Raw genomic sequence first — 27,150 nt, forward strand, 5'->3', positions numbered from 1 at the left:
AGAATCAGGAAGACCTGAATTCAAATTCTGTCTCCTACAACAACTACTACTACTACTATACACACAATCTCATTTGATTTGCTATTGACAGAGGCATAAAGAGATTGTTTGTCTTATATTCTCAAAGAGGACCATGCTGATGTCATGATTTGCAGTAAATTGGATTTAAGTGAGGGACAACTGTGCAAAGTCACCAGTCTCACTCTCTCCTCCAGTGGCAAGAAATACATCAGCTGGCCCTGGATTCAGAAGAACCTGAGTTCAAATCTGGCCTCAGACACTTGACACTTACTAGTTGTGTGACCTTGGGCAAGTCACTTAACCCTCAATGCCCCACAAAACAAAAAAACAAAACAACAAGTACAACAAAAAAGATATACATCAGGATGACTGGAGATGGCCCAGATGTTTGAGGCAATTGGGGTTAACCCTCATTACCCTGCAAAAAACAAAACAAAATGAAAAAAAAAACTATGGAGAAGTCATACCTCTTAAGACAGTAGGGTAGAGGGGGCAGCTAGGTGGCACAGTGGATAAGGCATTGTCCCTGGATTCAGGAGGACCTGAGTTCAAATCCAGCCTCAGACACTTCACACATTCTAGCTGTGTGACCCTGGGCAAGTCACTTAACCCTCATTGCCCCACAAAAAAAAAAAAAAAGTAAGGTAGAGTTAGAATCTATACCAGAAGACATAGTACTCACACCATCAAACCCACAGACTTTTTAAAGTATTAAATGAAATTTCAGGGGGAACATTATGTAGTAGATAGAGAGCTTCAGAGACAGGAGGACTTAGCTTCAAGTCCCAACTCTGACAAATAGGGTGTGACCATGAGTCATTTGCTTAGTTTCTAAGTGCCCCCAGCTAACTCGTAGATGGAGTTCTCTGAAATCCGAGGTCCAGTCCAATCTCATTAAACCAAATAAACAATATAAAATCAACTATAATATTACTATAGACCCCCAAACACCAAGTGAGTAACACAATTAAATAGTGTGAGGGCCAAATCTAATATATGGCGTGTTAAAATTTTTACCACAAATAATTTTTACCACAGTAGATACAAAATAGATTTGATTTATAATGATTTAAAATAATAAAAATTTTAAATTATCTTATCTCAGTGTCATTATCTTCTTCAACTAATGCTAATTTCATGTTAAATGCTGCTCTGATGTTAGCCCAAAAAAGCACCTGCTTACTCTTCTCTGTGGGCCATTCCAAATAGGTTCTCTGGGCCATGAGAGCTTTCAGCTTGTGATACTTGGCAGGAATGGTGTACTGTGAGATTGGCTCCAGTAAAATGAGGATTAAGTTATCAGAACCTTCATGAAAAAGTTTGTGATGAGCAAAATAAAGCTCATAATGGCACCATTCACTCTGAATGAAGTTGGGGGACAAAATAAAGATGGACTTGTGACTTTTCTCTATACAGTTTATAATGTTTTCCACAATACTCTTTCCAGGGACAAAGTTTCTCTCATGAAGGCAAATCCTTATGTCTTCGTCCTCTAGTTTTGGAAGCAGCTCATACTTCACCCAGCCAGAGTCCAGTTCACTGTATGAAATAAAAGCATGAAACTGGAATGTTCTTTCAAGTTTGTCTATGCTAATGTTCCTAGTTCTTCGTCGTGTCTGAGTCCACTGAAATATCATCCTCAGATACCATGGCAAGTCAAAATGGATGCACAAAAAGATTGTAACAATCATTAGAACTAACCCAGTGATGCTGATAGTGATAATCAACAGAACTAAATTACATGATAAGGGAGACAAGTGAAAGTCCTTTAACTGTGTCCCCTTATAGCTATCTGGAAAGGCACACTTATACGAGGATGGCCATCCACTTACCACTCTCTTCGATAATGTGGCCATATTTTTGCTAAATTCTCTTAGCTCACAGGTACACAGGAATGGGTTGTCTCCTGCGTGTAGTGATTTAATATTCTGGCAGCTGTTGAAGAAGTGAGCCGATGGGCGGGAAACTGAATTATATCGGATGACCAATCTAGAAAGGCTACTAAAGGTATCGCACCCTGGAAGATCGGATAAAGAATTAAAAGCAATATTTAGTTCTTGCAAAGTTTCCAGACTAGACATCTCTTTAGGGATGCTCCTGATTTTGTTTCTGTGGAGATCAAGCACTGTGATACTGGGAGGTAAACATCTGAAGACTGAGTCTGTGAGCTCATTGGAAGACAAATTTAGGACCAGTAGACTTTCAGCCCAATGGCAGTTGCTATTATCTGCATTATAACTGATGGAATTCTGGCTTAAATCCAGATGTTTCAGTGACATCATTGTCTCTGTCATGTGAACTATATTGGAAAGGTGTTTCAATTTGTTCTTTTGTAAAATAAGTGTTTGTAAGAGGCTTAAGTTTCTACAACCTTGGAAAATGTTGTCTGTGAAAAGATTGTTAGTAAAGTCCAAATACTGAAATGGACTAGGCTTAGAAGGACAAAGCATATATAACAAAGCAGTATCTGACATTGTTAACATTTTTATGTTCATTTCTGAAAAGATTTGATACAAATATGTTTGTAAAAATAAATAAACTTTGTTGGTAAGAAGTTCTATTTTTAGTCCTTTCAGAGAAGTTTCATAATATATAAATGGTTCTTCATTAATTTTTTCCACCAATGTTAAGTTGTAGATAAAGAGATATTCCAAGGGTTTGTGCCAAAGAAATTGAAGAATTCCCACAAAGCATTTCCAAGTAATTTCAACATTGTGGAGTGTAAGGTTCAGAAATCTTAAATTATTCATGACTTTTGATAAAAAATCAATGAAAATTGAACATTTATCATCATCTAAATTAATATTAGTTAGTCCTAATTCTCTTACATTGTTCACTGACATATCTAATTGAACAGAGAATGCTCTATTTGGAGGGAAGATAATTTGCAATATCTTTGTGCTCAAAACTGGAAGGCTCTCCAATTTCTCTTTTTTTTCATGAAATCTTTGTAGGTCTAGCAGGATATGACTTAGATTCAAATGGCAAATTGGTAGTAAGTCAGATTTTTGTATTCTTGTAGCACTCAGTCCCAGGAAATCTAGTTGAGACATGTTGGCAAATTCCTCACAGATGGGGAGGGCTTCAAATTCATTGAACGAGAGGTCTAAATATGTGAGATTCATGAGAGGATGGCAAGAAATCTTCCATAACTTGTTGTGGGACAAATCCAAGTATTCCAGATTCTGGTTGAATTTGAAAACACTGATATCAAGATACTGGATCTCATTATGAGAAAGTTTTAAAACTCTCAGCTTTGGTAGAGATTTGAAGTCCTTAATCTGAAGCCCAGTTATATTATTTAGGGAAAGATCTAAGACTGTTGTTTTTGATGATAGGAGTCTTGGAACATGACTGAGAAAGCTGTTTGAATAATTGCCCACAAATTCATTTTCCAAAGAGTATGGGATTCCACTCCCAAGGATCAGCATAAAGATGTGGACAAAATGAAATATTCTGATGATTGATGGCCTGGGATTAGCCATAGTGTTGCAGTGGACATCCCTAAGGGTCACTGTCATTCTTCAGAGCATCTTAACACAGGTCCAAATTCTAGAACAAAATCCACATGACATTTGTTGAATGAATACCAATACATAATAATAAAGTTCTGATGTTACTCCCACCCCACCCAATACAACATGGCTGAAGTTTATAGGGCAATTTAAAGCCCCCAAAGTTCTTACAATAATATGATAGCTCATTTGATTCCCACTGGAACCTTGTTAGAAGCAAAGGTATTGCTATCCCTATTTTGTGTATAGAAAAACTGAGGTGGAGAGAGGCTAAGTGGCTTCAGAGGATAATAGATTTAGCACTGGTGGGGATCTCAAAGACCATCTTGTCCAATCCCCTCACTTTGTAGATGAAGAAACTGAGGCTTAGAGAGATTATGTGAATAGCCTAGGGTCACACAGTTAGTAAGTGTCTGATGTGGTACTTAAACCTACATCTTCCTGATTCCAGGTCTACATCTTATTCTCTTTGCCACACTATTTCTCAGGTGACTTGCCCATAATTACACATCTAACAAGTGTCAGAGGTACCCAGGTGCCTGCAAATTTTATATCTAGTACTCCATATAACTTTCTAATTAAATGATTTTAGACAAATTATTTAACTTCTCTGTACCTCAGTTTCCTTATATATAAATTATAGAGGCAGCATTGCATAGAAGAAGTTTATCTTTGAGTCAATATGCCTTAGGTGCAAATCCTATCTTGTTTTGTTTTGTTTTGTTTGTAAATCCTATCTTTGACACTGTTTGAACACAGGTGAAACATTTAACCTCTCTGAACCTTAGTTTTCTCATCTGTGAAATAAAATAATGATACCTAGAGTACTTACCTTACAACAATGCTGTGAGGTGGATACTACAGGTATAACTACTATTTTATTTACTACTGCTTTATCTCAATAACAGAAGTAGCATGATGGTAACATGTTAACAAAGTACAATCTAAGCCTGGGTATCCCCTCATAAAGTATGAAGGAGATTCCAAGATAAAATGGAAAGGACAGCTGGCTACTAGCTAGTTGAATATTGGTGATGCCCATGGTGGCCTTTAAAAATGGAATCTATGGGCGGCCTCTAGGTGGCACAGTAGATAAAGTACCAGCCCTGGATTCAGGAGGACCTGAGTTAAAATCCAGCCTCAGACACTTGACACTTACTAGCTGTGTGACCTCGAGTAAGTCACTTAACCCTCATTGCCCCACCCCACCCCAATTTGGAATCTACCAGACCTGCCATTTCAATACAGAGAGCAGCTTGGTGGTGTAGGGCTCCCACACATGTACCAAAAGGCTGCAGCAGGGGGTGGGGAAAAAAGGGAGAAGTATATTCTCTCTTGTTCTTTTATTTTCCCCATCTCTAATATTTTTTATAATAAACATTTTTATTTAAAGTTTTAGGTTCCAAGTTCTATACCTCCTCCCTTCCCTCTATCCCCTTTCCCCCTCCCTGAGGTGGTAAGCAATCAGATATAGGTTATACATGTGCAATTATGTAAAACATTACTATATTAGTCCTTTTGTATAAGAAAACTTGAATAAAAGAAAAAAGGAAAGTGCAAAAATAGCATGCTTCAGTCTCTGTTTAATCAACATCAGTTCTTTCTTTCTTTTTTTTTTCCAGGGCAATGAGGGTTAAGTGACTTGCCCAGGGTCACACAGCTAGTTAAGTGTCAAGTGTCTGAGGCTGGATTTGAACTCAGGTCCTCCTGAATCCAAGGCCAGTGCTTTATACACTGTGCCACCTAGCTGCCCCAGTTCCTTCTTAGGAGGTGAATTGGTTCATTATTAGTCCTTTGGGATCTTCTTGGCTCATATTGCTGATAATAGTTAAGCCATTCACAGTTCTTCATCAAACAATATTACTGTCACTATGCACAATATTCTCCAGATTCTGCTCACTTCACTATACATCAGTTCGTATAAGTCTTTCCAGGACTTTCTGAAGTTGTCCTGCTTGTCATTTCTTATAGTACAATAACATTCCAGCACAATCATAAACCACAGCTTGTTTAGCCATTCCCCAGTTGATGGACATCCCTTCGATTTCCAATTCTTAGCCACCACAAAAAGAGTTGTTATCAGTATTTTTGTACAAATAGGTCTTTTTGTATTTTAGGGGATGTCTTCCCTATCTCTAATCTTGCAGTGCAGATACTTACCCAGGAAGAGACCAACACATCCAGAAAGGAACACAGATGTAGAAACACTGTGTAGGGAGACAGACAGAAAGAAGAAGCATGCAAGGCAAGAAGCCGATTCAAGGGTGTGATTCTGATGCGATATATTACTAAGCAAGAATTGGGCAAGAGGAGTTGTATAAAGAACAGCCTGTGGCATACATGATGTATAAGCAGGGGAGACCAGAAGTTAGTCATGTGTGTAGACCAGGGAGTAAGTAATGGATAGACTGGACACTCCACTGTCATGAAACTACCATGTCAAGAGAATGGGAAGAAATCTCTCAGCATGGTCAATGGACTTATTTCCCCTTCTCCCCCTGCCACAGTCCATTTGTGGAAGGACATGGACATGGGTAGTATAAGGATTGAGGAAGGGGAAGGAATAAGTTGTAATCTGTGCCACTTGAGAGAGTACCCACATAGATGAGACCACAGATCAATTCAATTATGGGTGCCACACATCTGCACCCAAATTAGTACAGTGTTGGACTCAAAGAAAAGAAGTTTGGTGACTTTGATTGCTACCTCCCTGCCTCTAGCCTCACCGCTCTCCTATCACTCCATAGCTGCCAAAGTAATTTTAGTTAGTACAAGTCTAACAACCATGGTATTCTTCTTGAAAAGTTCCCACATAGATGGGAAGCAACAGAGATTCCCTTCACTGATCTATTGCACCTGTGGTAAAAAAATGAAAGTTTTTAACAGTCGGTTAGCAATAATGGAAAGACGCCAGTTTTTGAAGGACCACCCTTTCGGGGAGGAGACCATGACCAACGGCCGTGCACTCCACCTCCATCTGCTAGGCACTCCACTTCCGGGGTGCGAGCTTAAAAGGCAAGGAGAGAATGGAAGTGAGGTCTTTGATCCGCTCTCCTCGTCCAATGGTTGCGCTGCACACACAGACGCTGACGGAAGTTCTACTCGGCCTGGCTCGCCGTAGCAGCACATGCTTGACACAGCTCTCCCCCTCAAAGGTGGCCTTGGGTTTTTGGTGAGTTTTATACGGAATATAGACTAAGCTTACACCTAAGACTATTTGTTTTGTATTTCTATTTTCCTATCCCTCTAATCAACATCACCTTGTAATTTCCAAATAATAAAAGCTCTAACTAGAGATCAGAAGCTTCTTCCATTTACTAGTCTGGGAGATAAATAAGGGAAAGGTTAAAAGGGGAGGTTATCTAGTATCCAATTTTAAATCTTACACACCAAAGGTGAAATCCAGCAGTTATTGTTAATTAAAATGGGGAAACATAGACAGGTCCTCAGTCATCTTGGCTTAGAAAGTCTTGCTTCCATCCTGGCCCAATTTCTGTTGCCAACACACTTCTTTGATGTTGGACACCAGCCAAAACTCACTACTTTTTTTTTCATTGAAAAGTCTGACAGAAACCCTCAAAGACAACCAGATTCCTTGGTTGTAGGACCCTCTGCTTTGCATCCTGACAATGGATCCACCTTGCCTTTTGAATTTTTATTCATCTGGTTATAATAGATAGCTTTGTATTTAATGACAGTCCCCTAAACCTTTTTTTTTTTGTGGGGCAATGAGGGTTAAGTGATTTGCCCAGGGTCACACAGCTAATAAGTGTCAAGTGTCTGAGGTTGGATTTGAACTCAGGTCCTCATGAATCCAGGACTGGTGCTTTATCCACTGTGCCATCTAGCTGCCCCCCTAAACCTTTTTGAGTCTAATTTCCATTGTGGAGCATCATGAATATCTCTTCCTTACCTGCCTAGACCTAGTAGATGACACAGAACACAAGGTTGGACTTCTCTAAGGAAAGATCGCATGCATCCACCTAGTACTATGTGGTTTGTCAACCCAGGTGTTCATTTGGATGTGTTCATATTCAATTAGTTCCTGAAGTCTAAGGGGAAAAAATGAGAGCATAAACTATCAAAGCTTTAACTACAAGGAAAGAGGAAGAAAACAAGAGGGAGATTGAGGGGGAAAAGATTGGGGGAAAAAAGAAAAAAAAGGACAATTTTTGGGGCAGCTAGGTGGCGCAGTGGATAAAGCACTGGCTTTGGATTCAGGAGTACCTGAGTTCGAATCCAGCCTCAGACACTTGACAGTTACTAGCTGTGTGACCCTGGGCAAGTCACTTAACCCTCATTGCCCCTCCAAAAACAAAAATTAAAAAAAAAAAAAAGGACAATTTTTAGGCCTAAAAAGTAATTAAGTAGAGGAAGAAGATAAAGAACAAGAAGAAGAAAAAGGAGGCATAATAAAAAAAAAAGAGAAACCACCATTCATTTATATTAAACGTTCCACAAAGAAGCCCGCACTGAACACATGCAAAGTACTACAAACTGTATCAACTGCAAAGCTGTACAAGAAGTTTACAGTTGACTTGAGGAGCTAAGACACACAAAGGAGTAAGTGATGAGTGCTATATATCTGGATTACCGATGTACTCTAAGAAATCATGTAAGAAAATAGAATAAAGAAAGAGGACACCAACAGTAGGTGAGAGAAGGCAGCACTAAGAAGCCCAGGGGAAAGGATGATGTTATGGAGTAAAACAAACAAATGTTCATTTAGTTTCTCACCCAACTACATACACCCTCCTCTTCTCTCTTACTACAGAGAAAAGGATTATAAGCAACGGAATTTCCTAAATTCAAGTAATATGCTCACTGTAAAGAAAACCTACTTGTCTCCTGTGTAATTCTGAGCTCTTCTTTCTTCATCTTTCATCATTTTGATTTGGAACAAAAGGTATATAAGAGCCCCCACTCATCCAGATTTCTCTTCAGAGGAAATGAAGTTTCCTCTGACTGTCGTAAAAAATATAAAGATGACTGTTCAAAATACAGGAAGTAAGAAAATAAGACCTTGAAGGGTTTTGTGCCATCTATTGAACATTAATGGAACTACACCTTATAAATGAATTTTCCCTACATTCATCTAGAAGCAATACATGCCCCTTACTCAATAGTACAGGCATAAAACTAGGGGAAGGCAATCAGAGCTTCCCCCTATGGTGCTAAAACGTATTGGACACATAACACTTGAGCTCTTTTAACAGGTAGAAACAACAGAGTTTACCACCTAGTTAGCAAGAATAATTCATTTCAGGTCACATTCTAGTTGACTTTCTCCCAGGTCTGTTTTTACCCTGTTCTTTCCCTCAATGGCTGAACTGTGGTCCCTATTTCTCCACCCTGGGATGATATCCAGGTGTTTTTTTTCCCCAACATGAGGCCTTGTCTTCTAAGGTCCAAGGTCTCTCACCATGATCTTAACCCAGCCAAATCTGTACAGCTTTCAAGCTTGTTTTGTGATGCTTGCCCATGACACAAGAATTATTGGTCATGGTTCTGCTCAACAGACTAATATTTTTGAGGTAGCAAATGTCATTTAAATACCTTATTTGCTGCAGAAATATAATAACAACCTGCTTGTTTCAGGGATTCCAATGGATTAATTAGGGAAAACTTGTTGTATCTTTCTGAATAGTAGGTACAACAATTTTTCTCTAAAACCTTGTGTTTTCAACTAGTTAGTTAAAGCATATAAGAGAGAATAAGAAAAAGAGGCTGGTGAACTTTGTGACTTCTCAGACCTAAGGAGAAATTTTAATCTGCTACTCTGAAGAATTGAAGAAAAAAGAAGAGTAAAGAGATTTTTGCCAGGAGTGTGCTGGTAAATGTTTAATAACTGGATGGGGCAGGGGGAAAACATATACTTTTACATTTGATATTCATTATTTATATTTTCTTCATCACTTTCATAAGTCTTGACAGTAAATTAATAAATCAAACCCTGATTTGTAGTGTTTGCCAATTTTCAAGGTGGAAATACTTTCATGGAAAAATGAACAATCAGCTCTCTCTAGTTAGTTTGAGTTAGTTCCAGTAAAACCCTCATATTTACCACTTCTAGCTGAAATTTCAAGTATTCATTACACAATCTGTGGTTCAAAATATATAACCAGGAAATGGGTTGCAGAATTTGTTAAGCCAATTCCTTTAACTGAAAGCTGTTGTTATTATTAGAGGAATGCAGTGGGGGAGAAAGAAACTGGTTTTAGAGTCAGGGGTCCTACAACTGAATCCACGCTTTGGTCCTTACCACCTGTGTGTCCTTGAGGGCAATGTATCACTTCTCCAGGCCTTACTACTTACATCTGCACAATAAGGAGTTGGGCTAGGTTAAAAGCATCAAACTTGTAGCTGAGTGGGAACCCCATTAAAATGTAACTGGGAAATGTTTAATAAAACAGATAAAACTACAATATAACATCATGTGAATTTGTGGTTTTCTAAATCAACATGCAGCTGTTTCTATTTAAGTTTGATACCACCATACTGGATGACCTGTAGGGTTACTTCTAGCTCTGAATATCCGATCCTATGGATCTTATAAAATTAAAATGGATAATTTGGATAGAAATTTGTGTCAGGCAAAAAGAAAATACCATTCTCTCTTTGTTCCTACTAAACAAAAGCAGACTTTAAATGATTACATTTTTAAATTCTTCCCCAAAACTAAACTACTGTATTTGACCCAGCACTGAAGAGAATCACAACTTCTCAAAGCAAATCTTCTTAGGGCAATATTTAGCTAAAAGAGGTTGGAGAATGGATTTGAAATTGTCTTATATTGGGCAGCTTCAGTGTCCTGGAGTAGGAGATTGACCTATCCATATTATTACTGCTGTTAGCATTTCAATAAAATTTTGATTTACTAGAACCTTTAATTAACCAGATTTCCTCTCTCCCCCCTTTTAGGAGACAGAGGCATAGTATAACAAAACAATATCAAGTTTTTTAAAAAGTATCTTGCAGGATTTTTCCCAAAGATTTGTGCATTTTTATTCTAATCTCTTATCCCTTCTGCACTTACATTTATAGTTCTATACAACCAGTTCATAATGATGGCCTCGAGGTACTGCAAAATCCTGAATCATTCAAGAAAGGACCAGTTCTTTTTTTCAATCTTAAAAGTATTTTATTATTCCTTTCCAGTTACATGCAAAAATAGTTTTTAACATTTGTTTTTATAAGATTTTGAGTTCCAAATTTTTCTCCCTCCCTCCCTTCCTTCCCCCCTCAAGACAGAAAGCAATCTAATATAGGTTATACGTGTACAATCACATTAAACATATTTCTGCATTAGTCATGTTGTAAAAGAAGAATCAGAACAAAAGGGAAACCCCCCCCAAAAAGTAGAAACAGTATGGTTCAATATGCATTCAGATTCCACAGTTCTTTATTATGGATATGGAGAGAATTTTCCATCATGAATCCTTTGGAATTGTCTTAGATCATTGTATTGCTGAGAAGAGCTAAGTCTATCACAGTTGATCATCAAACAATGTTGCTGTTACTGTGTACAATGTTCCCATGGTTCTGCTCACTTCACTCAGCATTAGTCCACTTAAATCTTTCCAGGTTTGTCTGAAATCTGTCTGCTCATCATTTCTTATGGCATAATAGTATTCCTATACGTTCATACACCACAACTTGTTCAGTCATTCCCCAATTGATGGGCATCCCCTCGATTTCCAATTCTTTGCCACCACAAAGAGAGCTGCTATAAATATTTTTGTACATGTGGGCCCCAAGAAAGGACCAGTTCTTTTCAGGACTAACATATCCTGTGAAAAGATTTTTATTCTTTACCTTACTGTCACATTTCTCTTTCTCATCCAGAGATCTGATCATGTTACTCGTCTGCTCTATACCCTCGATTGGCTCCAGATTGCCTCCTAAATAAATGTTAGACTCTTTAAACTGATGTTTAAAGTCCTCCACAATCTAATGGCACCTTAGCTTTCCAGTCTTAGCTCATACTCTTTCCTGTCACATACTTAGTTCCAGATAACTTAGACTTTACCTCCACTAAATGCTCAATGCTTTACCATCCTCCCATGCATTTGCTGACATTATTTCATATGTCTTGAGTACCCAACCCATTTTCTGCCTTTTGAAGTCCTCCCCACCCCTTAAAGACTGAGTCAAATGACACCTCCTCCAAGAAGTCTTCTAGGATTCCCTGAGTTGGCAGGGACCTTTTCTCCTTTTGATCTCACATGACATTTTGTACCACCTATAATTTTGTATTATAGTAAATCACATGCATCTTACCTCCCCTATTTAAGTTATAAGTTCCTTCATGCCAGGAACTACACCTTATTTAGCAGAGCCTCTACACACACTAGGCCATTAAGAATGTTTGTTGAATTTGAAATGAACAAAGGTCAAAATCAAAAGAAACATCTAGTGTGCCTGAAAATTCAATGAAATAAAATATCATAAGCATTCCAATGAAAGCTTTTACTGCACATGGGATTTTATATTTTAGTTGAGTGATCATTCACTAATCAATCTCATTAATCAGTATTTTCCCAGTTTTATAGAGACACAAAATTTTTAGTGATTTGCCTAAGGTCACTAATGAAAACAGACACATAATACCCTGCAGCTGGGCTTCATCACTTATTCATTTATTTGGAGGACCAAGGCTCAGCTTCTTCCTCTTATTCATTCTTACTCATAAAAATGTAAGAGGCTTCTCAATTCTCTGCAGGTGGCAGCAAGAAATACAGTTTGGCCTTTTTAGCAGCTTTCATGGCATATCAGGACTGACTTAAGAGAGGCTAGCATCTGTAGGGCAAAGTATATCCATTTGAGAAAGTGGTATATGCTTTAACTTTGTGAGATTTCTTCAGACTCTGGACTTTTCTTGAAAAGAAAAATTAGTGCTACAGAAGGGACAATTCTGTATATGTTAGAAACTCGCTAAAAACCAAAACTCCTGTAAAGAAATAGGGGCAAAAAAAAAAAAAAGAAATAGGGGCAATACTTTTGAGGTAGTTTGGTTTAATTTGATCACCATGTAAATAGCAGGCATCAAGTACAGGCAATAGAAAAGAATTTTGATTAAATGGTCTAATTCTGAATTAAATGAGATTTTGAAATCTAAAGGCATGTGAAAGTAAAAATATGAACAGACACTAAAGGTTGTTTTTTATTGGCTTTTATTTTTTAATATCTTTCCAAAAAAAGATTGTTTTCCTCTGATAATATAATTGGATGCTAGAAGGATGGAATCAAGGTTTGGGTGAAAATAGCAATTTACACAATCTGAGATGGTGCACACTGTGGAAAGAAGAAACATGCCATATTGGGGGGTGATGGAGAGAAACAGTTTAAATTCCATCGTAGGGGCAGCTAGGTGGCGCAGTGGATAGAGCACAGGCCCTGGAGTCAGGAGTACCTGAGTTCAAATCCGGCCTCAGACACTTAACAGTTACTGGCTGTGTGACCCTGGGCAACTCATTTAACACCAATCGACTCACTAAAAAAAAAAAAAATAAAAAATAAATTCCATCATAAGTTGATTCTTTCAAGAGTACAGTCTAGAAACCACTGGTCCTGAACCTCATAGATCTGCTAGCCAATGGGTAGGGAGAATTTACCCAGACTAAGCTCAAGCAGACCAATCCCAAAGACAAATGGGTGGGTCATTCTTTTTCCAACTCCTTTTCTGATTAAAAGGCACTAATTTACAGTTGGCCATAAATATGAAAAGATTTTAAATCCTCAACAACAACAACAAAATCATTCTTGGTCATGCTCTTGTAGTACCCATGGGACTATCCTGAACAAATAACAAATATAGCCCTTACCAAATACCTTTGATAAACAACAGGTGTGACTATAACATACTAAACCTGTGAGATGTCACATCACAAAATTAATTAAGTTCAGAAAGCGTTTATCAACAGTGACACTGTACTAGGAGCTCAGATCACAAAGACAAAAACATTCAACAGCCCATGCCCTCAAGGGGTTCATATTCTCACAAAAATATCTGGGCCAGATTTCAGAACATTGCTCTAAGTATAAGCAGAATTTAACAAACAAAAAAAGTCATTATTTTTCTACAAGTAGTAACGAGGTTCTAAAATATACAGAAATTTCCCTTTTGTTTCCTAAGATTTAAATCCAGAGACTAAAATACAGCATTTTCCTGCCCTGGAGGGACAGTCCCCAACCAAAATCAGGCTTAATAACAAAGTGGGATTCCCTCAATCCTCAGTGGCATTGGCTGCAGAATTTTTCTGTGCTCTACCCATTTGGGCATTTTTAAATTATTATTATTATTATTATTATTATTATTATTATTATTATTATTATTATTATTATTTACACAAGGAAAGGAAGAAGCAAACCCAGGGGGAAAAGGTTCAAGTAGAAGATAACTAAGAGTCACCGAGACTAGTAGGCAAATTTTCCAATTCTAAGTTGATACAGTGTGAATAACTCTCGGCTGGAAATGCAGGAGGGTCAGGTTCTAGTCCTAGGCTTCTGCCCAATAGTCAGCTGGTTTGACCTCATTCAAGCTAACCTCCATGGGCCTTAATTTCCTCATCTAGACAATGAACAAAGTTCTCTCGGGTCCTTTCCAGCTCTCGCTCTTTGATAGTAGGGATGAATCCCCCTAAAAAAAAAAGAAAGAAAGAAAGAAAAAAAAAGAACGTCCTGAACGGATTCTTCCAGAGGTCACATTCCTAGGGGAGGCTCCGTCCCTCCCACACTCCAGGGTTCTAACAAACCTCATCCGGAGTCAGAGCAACTAAACGAAAGTATAAGGGCTTTAGTGCAGTCTTCCAGCGGCGGAAGCTTTGCTCCAAAGAGGTTGGGAAGAGGTTGAACCAGATGGCATTTGAAGGCCCTTCCAGCTCTTTAACCTCCGCTTATTAGGGCTTCCCTACGCTGGCGGGGCAGGGTTTTCATTGAAGGCTAAAGGTTTCTGGGAGGCGGGGCCGGTTGCCCCAGCCGGACCCCGTCCGTCCCTGCTCCCGCCCCAGCCCCGCCCCCTCCGGGTCCTCCCTGCTTCTCCAAGGCCCTGCCGACGTGGCGGGGCGGGGAAGGGCCAGGGGGCGCTCGGGGGACCAGCTCAGCCGGCTCGAGCGGTAAGGAGCCCCAAGCTCCCTTTTCTTTCTTCCTTTTCTTTCTCTCGCCCCCGGCGGGGAGGTCACTGTCCCGCGTTTCCCTATTCTCCAATGCTCCAGGCCTTTGCAGGAACTTGGGTGACACGTCCCAGGCGCACTGGGACTGTTGGAGGGCCAGGGGTGGGGTATCTGGTCAGTGTCAGCAGAAGCTCTGGCACCGAACCGGGTACGAAACTTTGCCATTTGTTACTTTCAGGTGCCTGCCCCTGGCATGGCACCAAAGGCAGGGAGCTCGTTGCTGTGTTGCTGTCCCATCGCTGCGCCTAACGAGGGGTGGCTAGGGTACCGGGCAAGAACGGGGATGCTCCCACGGTGCGGAGACTCAGACTTTCGAGAGAGGTTAAGATCAAGGTCTGGGGAAAGGAAGGCAAAGGCGATGACAGAGGCGTATTCCTTAAAGTTCAAGGAACGTGTGTGTGTGTGTGTGTGTGTGTGTGTGTGTGTACACGTGTGTACCCAGACACAACATGCTCCCTGGACCTCCTTCGTCCACTAGTTTTGTCTGCAAGGTCCATCCCAGCCTCTACCGGTCCACGCCATTTCGAGAGTCTCTATGGGAGCAGTTTTACAAAGTTTCCCCGCTTCTAGCTTGCAGGCGAGAGACGGGAGGTGTTAGTAGAGCCGAAGACACCTTGATTTCTGAAGGAGAGGAAAGGAGGAGCGGAGAGCCTGGGAAGAGGTAGGAAGAAAAGTTAAGCCGGTTTCGCTCCGGGACACGTTCCCTTCGGGCTTCTGCGCTCATAGTTTGGGGTCTTTTGTCTGCTTTTCAACCTCATGGTTCTTCTCTAAGACTCGCCTTTTTGCCAGGGCAGACACTCCCCTTGCAGAGCCCGCATCTTCTCATCAAATTTGCTCTGGGATCTGAGGAGTATTTCCGGTTGTCTTTAGAGCAAGGCTTTCTTTGGAACTATTTAAAGTTCCTTTCTCTGGAAAGTCTTTCTCTCCCGGAAGTTTTGGTCAGGTAGGGCCTTCCTGCTGCCAGCTCCCGCTGCATTCCTTCTCTAGGATACTGGAAGCTGCTGAGGCTATTTCCATGGAGAATCTTCTTCATGGATTTCCTTGATGCCCTGCTGGTCTTCCACCTCCCTCCTCAAATAGGAAATTCCTAGCCAGATAATGCCGAGAGATGCCAAAGATGTGTATATATGTCTGTGTGTATGATGGGTAAGTATGTATGTATATGTGTGTGAATATTATGCCAGTCCTAGACAAGATTTTGGATTGGGCAAACTTTATCTTAAAAAAAAATGCTGTTGGGACTGGCCCTGGATTCAGGAGGACCTGAGTTCAAATGTGGCCTCAGACACTTAATACTCACTAGCTGTGTGACCCTGGTCAAGTCGCTTAATCCTCATTGCCCCACAAAAAAAGAAAAATAAAAAAAAAATGCTGTTAGTATCTCCTGCGTGTATCATAGGATCATAGATTTAAGACTGGAACAGACTTTAGAGATTATAAAGTCCAACCACCTCATTTTTACAAACAAAGGAAACTGAGGCCCAGAAAGCATAAGTAACTTACCAAAGGTCACAGAGGTATTAAGTGGTAGAATTAAGAACATGAACCCAAATTCTCTGACTACAAATCTAGCACTCATATATTCCCCTGTCTATCATCCTGCTTATCCTTCAGTTGCCCTAACCTCCACTCAATGCTCTCAACCTTCTTTTTTCTAATAATACCTGCTCTTAGGGAAAGTTCTGATAAATTTATTCATACTAAGGCTGGAGTTTTTAACCTGGGGTCTGTAGATTTTAAACAATTATAACTGTATTTCAATATAATTAGTCTCCTTTGTCATCCTAGGTATTTTATTATATGAGTTTTAAAACTTTGATCTGAAAAGGGTTGCATAGACTTCTCTAGATGCCAAAGAGGTACAATGATACCCCCCCAAAAATTAAGAACCCTGTACCAAGTATACAGTTTAAGCCTATGGAATGAATTTCTAGCAGCAAAATTTCAAGTATCAAGGAACAAATGGGAGACTTACTATTTAAAAGGCAGGGTAGGGATTGGCACTTTCTTATATGCCTTATAAGGCCATCACTATATCATTTGTTGCTTTTCTGCAGCCACTGTCATCAAAAACATCATTATATTTTAATTGTGGTTCTTTTGAAAGTGTCAGTATTTTTTATCATAATTAATGCAGTCTTTAAAAATCATATGTGTGTGTACCTACATGTATTATATTGGCCCCGGAAAGGTTAAGTAAAAATTGGTTTAAAGATTAATACCAGTTGCCCAGAACTGGTACTTTCTTGCAGGTGAGAAAGAGAAAGGATCAGGTAGCTTCCTCTCCTTTCTTGCCCCCTTAAGGTTCTAGTATAATCAGATGCTTACTGTAGCAAATTTGGTTCTACAGTTAGGAATTTGTAAAAGAAATGATAAAACTGATAAAAATTGGGGGAATACTACTTAATGCCTAAAGGGTGATGCTTAGTACTGTAAAAATTAAGTATTAATAACTATAACTAACCTGGGAAAATTATATAATTGTACTTATGAAACAATATAATATATATGGAAAATGATAAGTTTAGGAAAATTATAATTGGGCCGTGAGTCCTGCCGAGGTCACCATTCAAATGTGAAAATATTTTGAATGACTAGCCTAATTTGGGGGCTAAAGCTGACTAGAGGACTAATCTGGGGACTTTTGACTAACTGGCTATCTGACTGCTATTAACTTAGCATGGGCCATTTATAAAGTTCCACCACACTGCTCCATTCCCAAATTGATAAGCAAAATATTAAGAAGCCTCTTAACTAAATAATCAAAGCAGAGTTTATTTATGAGATACTATTTAAAATTAAGAATACAGAGAAATAAAATGTACAACCTGATTGCATTGCAGTGCATCTCTTTCTACTGTGTCTCTTTCCACCCGCTGGGCCTGGAACTTTTTTAATACAATAAGGGCCTTAGCCACCTCTTGCCTCAGGGTACTTTCACTTGCTCAGCTACTTTCTTCTAACTCCTCTTAAACTTCACTTTTTCCAACCTGTACCCTGTGCTGACCACTTCTGTTGTCTCCACTGCCTCCTGTTCTGTCTGTCTGCTCCATCAGTCTTGTCCTTCGGCCTCTCTTCTCTGCTCCTAGTCCTTTAGCCTTCTCCTGCGTCCTTGTAGCTCCCCGTCTCTCATCTGCTGCCCCTCTAATCTTGTCAGCTAGCCTCCAGTCCTCTTCTCAGCCCCCTTGAGTCTAACCCCCAGGTCTCTCTCTCTCTCTCTCTCTCTCTCTCTCTCTCTCTCTCTCTCTCTCTCTCTCTCTCTCTCTCTCTCTATATATATATATATATATATATATATATATATATATATATATTTATTTCCTATCTCCCCTCAAATCTCAGGGCTTTTTGTTCCCACACACCAAGCCAATCCACCAGTCAGGGCTGTGGCTAGGGCTGGGGGGATGCTCGAGCATCCCGTGCCTCAGCACAGGCTACACCAGAGCCTGGCCTGGACAAGTCCAGGATCTCTTGGATAGATCCGCTCAGGTCAGAGAAAGTCGGGGGCTTTTTTCCCCCAGCTGTTTGACCTGGTATCTTGGACAGCCCACGGGGATTTTTGGCTCAGCTGAAGCAGAGGGGGAGGGGCACCAGCACCTCCCACACAGAAGAGACCCTGAGGGCCTAAGGCTTTCTAATCTCAGCCTAAAGGTAGGGTCCCCAAATCAAAATAAATTTCTACAGTACCAATCTATATTAAATGAACATGAACAATTTACTCTTAATCCTTCCTCCCTTTTTTTAGTCTAGATCTTTCATTTCGTCTGTATAGGGAACTCAGAGTAGAAACAGGGCAATTCTGTAAGTCAGTCTTAAAGAATGTAGTAGCCCTTGAGAATTTAAGTGGCCAGAAGACTTGAACCTAGGCCTTCTGGACACTAAAATTGATCCTCTATCCACTATGCAATACTGTGTCTCTAATGATTTCTTTACCTAAACTCAATTAATCAAAGATTATTTACTAAGTGTCTGCTATGTTCCAGATACTATCCTAGGCAGTAGGGATACAAAGTAAAAAAATGAAACCATCTTTGGCCCCCAAAGAGCTGATGCTGTATTTTTTGTTTGTTTGTTTTGTTTTGTTTTTGTTTTTTTGCGGGGCAATGGGGGTTAAGTGACTTGCCCAGGCTCACACAGCTAGTAAGTGTCAAGTGTCTGAGGCCAAATTTGAACTCAGGTACTCCTGAATCCAGGGCTGGTGCTTTATCCACTGCACCACCTAGCTTCCCCTGATGCTGTGTTGTGGGAAACAATCTATCCATATATTTAAGTACATACAAAGTAAATAAAGGACCAGGACCGAACCTGTCATTTCATTGATACAGAGACCTCTCAGATAAGGCAACTTCCTCTGCCAACACAGGTAGGGCACCTTATCTATAATTGATAGTCATACAAAGTTTGCCTAGAGGACTGATAGGTTAAGTGACTTGCTGAGTTACAGGATGATTATATTCCAAAGGCAGGATTTGAACCCAGGTTTCCTGACTCCAAGGTTGGATCATTATTCCCCAAAACATGGCTGCTTCTCATGCAAAGTAAATACAAGGCGATTTTGAAGGAAAGGGAGAAACACTATCTCTAGGGGGAATCAGGAAAGGTCTAATATAGAAGGTCATATTTGAGCTGAGATTTGAAGGAACAAACTCTGTTATGCTGAGCCAGACTATCCAATTGCCCAGACCTTTTGCTCTTGCAGGGTTAGAATAAATAATCACATTGCTCACCATTTGAGGAAGCTTTGTCCCTAGCTATAAACTGTCAGCCTCTCAGTTCTATTGTCAATCCCTCTAGAATTTCCATTGGTAGCCATTTCTTATGTAGAAGTAAAGGATATTTTAAGTATCGATCTGAGTTTTCAGAATTGTTTTTGCAATTGTTTTTGCTGGGTTGGAGAAAAGCAGACCTTCATATGCTGAAAGGGTCAGTTCTAAGTTCATATCCCTCATATGCCAACCTTCCTTTGCTGGCCAAACCATCAATCAATATCAATCTAGGTATTAATAGTTTAGCAACAAATTAAAACTAGCACAGTGTGGGGGAAAGAGGAAGGAGGAACAATCTCTTAAGCTTTTATGTACCTCAGAAGTATTTGGTCTTTTAGTACCAAATTCCCATATGGCACTCTCTTTCCCTAGATCTGTATTGCTATTGGACATTTATATATTGTGTGTGTGTGTGGGGGGGAATACAGAGAGAAACACAGAGAAACAGAAACAGAGAAAGAGAGCAAAATTACATTCTTAGGGTACCTAGAAATTTGCATCATGCTTTTTTATAAATCTCATTGGAGCCCCACAACAACCCTGGGAAATAGAAACTAAAGATACTGTTATTCCCATTTTATAGATGAAAAATTGAGTCTCAAAGGTTTAGTGACTTGCCCAAGGTCATGCAGGTATCAAGTGTTAAAGGGAGGATTTTAACTCCTGACTTTTGGACTTTACTATTCACAACATCACATCACCTGTCCATGTCACTTTTTAGCTTTGGTCAAAAACATTGATGGAAGAGAAAAGTTGCAACTATTAGTTTGAAAAGAGACTTTGGATTAACTATAGATTTATCTATTTTATCCCCATAAGAAAAAAAAAAGAGGCAATGGGGTAGTGGATCAAGAATAGGCCTTGGGGCAGCTAGGTGGTACAGTGGATAGAGCACCGGCCCTGGAGTCAGGAGGACCCGAGTTCAAATCTAGCTTCAGACACTTAACACTTACTAGCTGTGTGACCCTGGGCAAATCACTTAACACCAATTGCCTCACTAAAAAAAAAAAAAAAGAATAGACCTTGGAGGGGGAAGCTACGTGGCTCAGTAGATAAAGCACTGGCCCTGGATTCAGGAGGATCTGAGCTCGAATCCGGATTCAGACACTTGACATGTACTAGCTATGTGATCTTGGGCAAGTCACTTAACCCTCACTGGCTTGCAAGAAAGAAACAAAGAGACAAAGAAAAACAATAGACCTTGGAGTCAGAAAGACCTGGGTTCAGCTCTCACTTGTGATACAAGTTGGTTGTATGACCCTAAATAGGTCATGTAATCTTGTAGTGCCTCCCTTCCCTTTCAATATTCTAAGACTATAAACTACATCTATATTTGCAGAGAGTGTTTCCTCAGTAGCAGTTCCCTACTCCTATGAAATTATATATATGGGCAAAAAACCTAATCCTATAAAAATACTTGTCTACATGGTTAATAGTGTGTTGACTATTTAAGATTGTTTTGAATTTTTGCTCTAGAATTTCCATTGGTAGCCAAGGAAAGCATATAAGTAATGGCTCATAGGAGGTGCCTGCAAACCCTGCATTTCATGGTATCTTGAGGACTGATGCAAATTTGGCTTTTAGAATATCCTCCATGCTTTCATTGGAAATGGAATAAGAAATATAGTGGTGCTGATATCACAGATTAGAGCCAACCACCCAGCTGAACCCTCCCAACATCCCCCTCCAAACATCTTTTTTTAAAAACTCCTCAAATCTTGGAGTGGCAGAGCCAAAAAAAAGATCAGGGCAAGACATTTTCCCTAGCCTAAGCCAACCTAGAAGGTCAGCAAGAGAGGTCTGTGTGACTGGGATGGGAGCCAGCCCAGATCATGGCAGCAGCAACTGTGTTGGGCCTTGGAAGTTGGCACCACAGCAGCAACAGCTGCAGCTTTGGGAGCTCTCAGCCCAGAGAAAGTAAAGAGGTCAGACAACTAATCAGAAGTAGATTGCAGGCCTTTGCTGGCACTGCATGCAGCTGGCACCAATTGGTAACTCTAACACCCATATACAGTTCTGGGTCCCAGTTCCAGGGCAGAGAGGATCATTTGTGGTCAGTCACAAGGAATTAGAGGCCTTGGTCTCCATTCTAAGACAAAAAAGAATGCTAGCATTTGTGGCCATAGGAGAGCAGGGGACTTGACACACAGTTCCAAGCTTGTGCTTGTGGCTATAGGGGATCTGGGGTCTTTTCTGGGTAAGGAACAGAGTACAAAAAAGGGAGAGTTGTGACCACACCTCTTGCCATATCACAGCACCTTGGAAACACCAAAAACTTGCAGACCTCTAGAACTAGCTCTCTTTTTTTTTTTTTGGTGAGACAATTGGGCTTAAATAACTTGCCCAGGGTCACACAGCTAGTAAATGTTAAGTGTCTAAGGTCGGATTTGAACTCAGGTCCTCCTGAATTCAGGGCCAGTGCTCTATCCACTGCTATCTAGCTGCCCCCAGAACTAGCTCTTAAAAGAGCAGCATGAAAAACCCTGAAGCTTAGGACAATGCTTCCCCACTGCAAGGTGAGCAGAGACCAATTTTAGGCTGGGAAAATGAGCAAAAAGCAAACAACAACAAAACTTGATCATAAAAAGCTACTAAGGTGGCAGGGAAAACAAGACAAAAACTCAGAAAAAGACAGCAATGTGAAAACAGCTACAATCAGCCTCAGAAAAATGCTATTTGGACCCAAGCCCGGGAAGAATACCTGGAAGAATTAAAGAAACAAATAAGAGTGGCAGAGGAAAAATGGTGGTGGTGGTGGGGAGGATGAGAATGAGGCAAGAAAATTATGAAAAGATAATTAACAGCTTGGCAAAAGAGACAATAAAATACTAAAGAAAATAACACATCAAAAAGCAGAATTGGCCTAATGGTAAAAGAGGCACAAAAATTCACTGAAGAACTCCTTAAAAAGCAGAGTTGGTCAATTAAAAAAAAAAGGTATAAAAGCTCACTGAAGAAAATAATTCCTTAAAAGTTGGAATTAGGCAATGAGAAGCTAATGACTCCATGAGACATCAAAAATAATAAAACAAAATCAAAGGAATAAAAATTTAGAAGAAAATGCAAATTATCTTATTGTAAAAACAACTGACCTAGAAAATAAATCAAAGAGAAATAACTTAAGAATTATTGAATTGCCATACCAATCAGACTACCTAAAAATTATTTTATAGAGCTAGAAAAAATAATAACAAATTTCATCTGGAAAAACAAAAGGTCAAGAATATCAAGGGAAATAATGAAAAAAAAATGCACAGGAAGGTGGGCTAGCTGTACCAAATCTGAAGGTCTACTATAAAGCGGCAGTCATCAAAACTATTTGGTACTGGCTAAGAAATAGAGTGGTAGATCAATGGAATAGGCTAGGCACAGGAGACACAGTAGTAAATGACTTTAGTAATGTACTGTTTGATAAACCCAAAGACTCCAGATTCTGGGATAGTAATTTAGTATTTGACAAAAACTGCTGGGAAAACTGGAAGATAGTATGGCAGAAATTAGGCATAGGCCAACATCTTACACCTTATACTAAAATAAGGCCAAAATGGGTACATGATTTAGACATAAAAGGAGATACCATAGGTAAATTAGGAGAAGAAGGAATAGTCTACCTTTCAGATCTTTGGAAAGGAGAACAGTTTGTGACCAAACAAGAGATAGAGAATATTATGAAATGCAAAATGGATGATTTTGATTACATTAAATTTAAAAGTTTTTGTACAAACAGAAGCAATGCACCCAAAATTAGAAGGGAGGCAGAAAGCTGGGAAACAATTTTTATGGCCAGTACTTCTGATAAAGGCCTCATTCCAAAAATATATTGGGAACTAAATCAAATTTATAAGAATCCAAGTCATTCCCCAATTGAGAAATGGTCAAAGGATATGAACAGGCAGTTTTCTGATGGCGAAATCAAAGCTATCTATTGCCATATGAAAAAATGCTCTAAATCACTATTGATTAGAGAGATGCAAATTAAAACGGCTCTGAGGTACCACCTGACACCTATCAGATTGGCTAAAATTACAAAAAAGGAAAATAATAAATGTTGGAGAAGCTGTGGAAAAATTGGAACACTAATGCATTGTTGGTGGAGCTGTGAACTGAACCAACCATTCTGGAGAGCATTTTGGAACTATGCCCAAAGGGCTACAAAGCTGTTTATACCCTTTGACTCAGCAATACCACTTTTGGGTCTTTTTCCCAAAGAGATCATAAAAAAGGGAAAAGGACCCACATGTACAAAAATATCTATAGCTGTTCTTTTTGTGGTGGCAAAGAACTGGAAATTGAGGGGCTGTCCATCAATTGGAGAATGGCTGAACAAGTTGTGGTATATAAATGTAATGGAATTCTATTGTGCTGTAAGAAAGGATGAGCAGGAGGAGTTCAAAGAAACCTGGAAGGACTTGCATGAACTGATGATGAGTGAGATGAGCAGAACCAGAAGAACATTGTACACAGTATCATCAACATTATGTGTTGATCAACTGTGATAGACTAGATTCTTCTCCCCAATACAAAAGTACAAGAAAGTTCCAAAGGACTCATGATGGAAAAGGAGCTCCAAATCCAGAAAAAAAAAACCTGTGGAATATGGATGCTGATTGAACCATACTATTTCTTTTGGTTTTGGTGCTGTTGTTTTTCTATTTTGAGGTTTTTCCTTTTTGCTTTGATTCTTCTCTTATAGCATGACTAATGCAGAAATATGTTTAATGTTATTATATATATATCAGATTACCTGCTAACTTGGGCGGGGGGAGGGAAGGGAGGGAGGGAGAAAAATTTGAAATTGGAAATCTTATAAAAACAAATGTTGAAAACTATCTCTACATGTAACTAGAAAATAATAAAATACTTTTATTCAAAAAGAAAAAAAAGAATTAAAAAAAGAATTACTGAATTACCTGAAAAACATGATAAAAAAGGAGCCTAGACATCATATTTCAAGAAATTATAAAGGAAAACTGCTCCAATATCTTAGATCCAGAGGACAAAATAGAAATTGAAAGAATCAATCTATCACCTCCTGAAAGAGATCCCAAAATGAAAATTCCTGGGAATATTATAGTTAAATCCCAGAGCTCCCAAGTCAAGGAAAAAATATTTAAAGCAGTCAGAAAGAAACAATTCAAATATTGTGGAGCCATGCTCAGGACCACACAATATTTAATGGTTTACATGTTAAAGGAGAACAGTCCTTGGAATATGATATTCCAGAAAACAAAGAAGCTAGGATTACAACCAAGAATCACCCACCCTAAGTATAATCTATTAAATGAAATAGAGGGTTTTTTAAGCATTCCTGATGAAAGACCAGAATCAAATAGAAAATTTGACCTTCAAATTCAAGACCCAAGAGAAACATAAAAAGAGAAATTATAAGGGATTTAATTGACTTAAACTGTTCACATTCCCACAGGTCAAAATGATTTATATAACTCCTAAGACTTTTATCATTATTAGGGCTGTTCAAAGGAATTTACATAGACAGAGGGCATGGGTGTAAGTTGATTATATTGGAATGCTCTCCAAAAAAAAAAAATGAAGGTGGGAGAAAGAGGGATGTACTGGGAGAAGGAAGAAGGGAGAGGTAGAATAGAGAATTTTTTCTCACATAAAAGAGGCACACAAGGAAGAACTTATATAGTAGAGGGGGAAATAGGGGTAGCTGACAATGCTTGAACCTCGTTCTCATCAGAATTGGTCCAAAGAAGTCAGAACATATATTTATATTATATTTATATCTGGACATACTCAGTTGTGTATAGAAATTTATCTTACCTAATAGGGAGATAGGAGGGGAAGGGGGTAAGAGAAAGGAAAGTGATGATAAAAAGGAGGGTGGAGTAAGAAGTAGGTAGAAACCAAATAGATTTTGAGGAAGGATAGAATAGGATAAAGAGAGAGAGAAGAAGAAATAGAAGAAAATGGGATAGAGGGAAATACACAGTAATCATAACTGTGATTATGAATGAAATAAACTCACCCATAAAAATGGAAGCAGACATTGTTTATAAGAGGCACACTTGAAACAGAGATACATACACAAAATTAAAATAAATGGCCAGAGCAAAATCTGATATGTTTTAGCTGAGGCCAAAAAAGGCAGGGGTAGCAAAAATGATCCCAGACAAAGCAAAAGTAAAAACAGACCTAATTAAAAGAGATAGTCAGGGAAACTACATTTTGCTAAAAGTACCATAGACAATAAAGTAATATAAAAATTACAGCAAGTTTCTCTGAAAAGACCTCATTTTTCAAATATATACTGGGTATAGAACTGAGGGAAATTTATAAAAATGAGAGCCATTCCCTAATTGATAGATGGTCAAAGGATATAAACAGGCAGTTTTCATAAGATAACTCAAACTTATCTATTATATGAAAAAATGCTCTATGTCACTTGATTAAAGAAAGACAAAGTAAAACAACTCTGAGGCATCATCTTACACCTATCAGAAAGGACAAATGCTATGAGGAAAAATAGGGACACTGATGAATTGTTGGAATAGCAAACTAGTCTAAATTTTGGAGAACAATTCGGAATTATGCCCAAAAGGCATATCCTTTGACCCACAAATAACACTATAGGTTTATATCCCAGAGAGATCAAAGGAAAAGGAAAAAAAGGACCTATATATACAAAAATGTTTATAGCAGCTCTTTTTGTGCTCATCAGTTGGGGAATGGCTGAATGAGTTGTGGCACATGATTATGATGGAATACTATTGTGCTATAAGAAATGATGATGAGGTGGTTTCAGAAAAATATGGCAAAAACTATATGAACTGATGCAAAGTGAAATGAGAAGAGCTGGGAGATCACTGTGCACAGCAACAGCAATGTTGTAATGATGCTCAACTGTGAAAGACTTTGCTACTCTGATCAGTACAAGGATCTAATATAATTCCAAAGGACTCATTATGAAAAAATGCTATCCACCTCCAGAGAGAAAACTGATGAACTCTGCATGCAAACTGAAGTATAATTTTCACTCTTTATTTTATGCCTTTTTTGCAATGTGGCTAATATGGAAACGTTTTGCATGATTTCACATGTATACCTGATATCATATTGCTTGTTTTTCAGTATAGGGAGGTGGACTTGTGGGGGGAAGGAGAAAATTTGGAACTCAAGATTTAAAAAGAAAATAATGCTTTAAAGTAAATAATAGTTTTTAAAATAGAAAATGAAGTAAGAAAACAGTATGGAGACTTCCCACTTCAGCCCACACATAAACCTTTAAGCAACATACATATGGGTCCTTGTACATAGTAGACATTCAATAATAATTACTTGCTGACACTCTTCAATCTTATCTACATTATTGTCAGATAAATATTCCTATCATTTTATGCCAGAGACATCTATATTAGGAAGGATCCTGATTAACTTATGGGGGTATCATAGGAAGAGTTTCCACACCTGATACAATGGACCACTCAGAGCCCAAGGGTTAGTAGGAGTAATTCCTAAAAATATTTTGGGAGACCCTCATGTAAAAATAGACTTTAACAAGGTTGGGTTAGGAAAGGAAGAGTGTCAGAAACTCCCTGCTCTAGCCAAAGAGCTGTCCTCATAGACTCCTTGTCCAAAGGGTGCACATAAGAGCTTCAGGTCAATCTCCCTGGTGCAGAATTAATTCAAACTGCTCCAGGTCTGTTCTGTAGT

The 27,150-nt window shown here is 39.0% G+C and overlaps 2 protein-coding genes across 3 annotated transcripts in view; one reads left to right on the plus strand and one right to left on the minus strand.

The window, feature by feature from the left end:
• Positions 1-637: 637 nt before the first annotated feature.
• TLR6 (toll like receptor 6) lies at positions 638-8,496 on the minus strand. The gene is made up of 2 exons (XM_043971447.1): positions 8,378-8,496; positions 638-3,573 (listed from the first exon to the last, which is right to left on the minus strand). The coding sequence occupies exon 2, from the start codon at positions 3,540-3,542 to the stop codon at positions 1,113-1,115; it is 2,430 nt and encodes an 809-aa protein (XP_043827382.1). The 5' UTR covers positions 3,543-3,573; positions 8,378-8,496; the 3' UTR covers positions 638-1,112.
• Positions 8,497-14,564: 6,068 nt separating this feature from the next.
• The window catches only part of FAM114A1 (family with sequence similarity 114 member A1), a 78,982-nt gene continuing 66,396 nt past the window's right edge, over positions 14,565-27,150 (plus strand). Inside the window, exons 1-2 of one of the 2 annotated variants that reach the window (XM_043969507.1) lie at positions 14,605-14,650; positions 15,278-15,368. The gene's annotated coding sequence lies outside the window, so the exon portion shown is untranslated. Of the gene's footprint in view, positions 14,651-15,277; positions 15,369-27,150 lie in introns of both variants that reach the window. The other variant, XM_043969508.1, reaches the window with a different exon arrangement.

This window comes from Dromiciops gliroides, chromosome 6 (assembly GCF_019393635.1).
Source record: "Dromiciops gliroides isolate mDroGli1 chromosome 6, mDroGli1.pri, whole genome shotgun sequence".
Taxonomy (NCBI): Eukaryota; Metazoa; Chordata; class Mammalia; order Microbiotheria; family Microbiotheriidae; genus Dromiciops; species Dromiciops gliroides.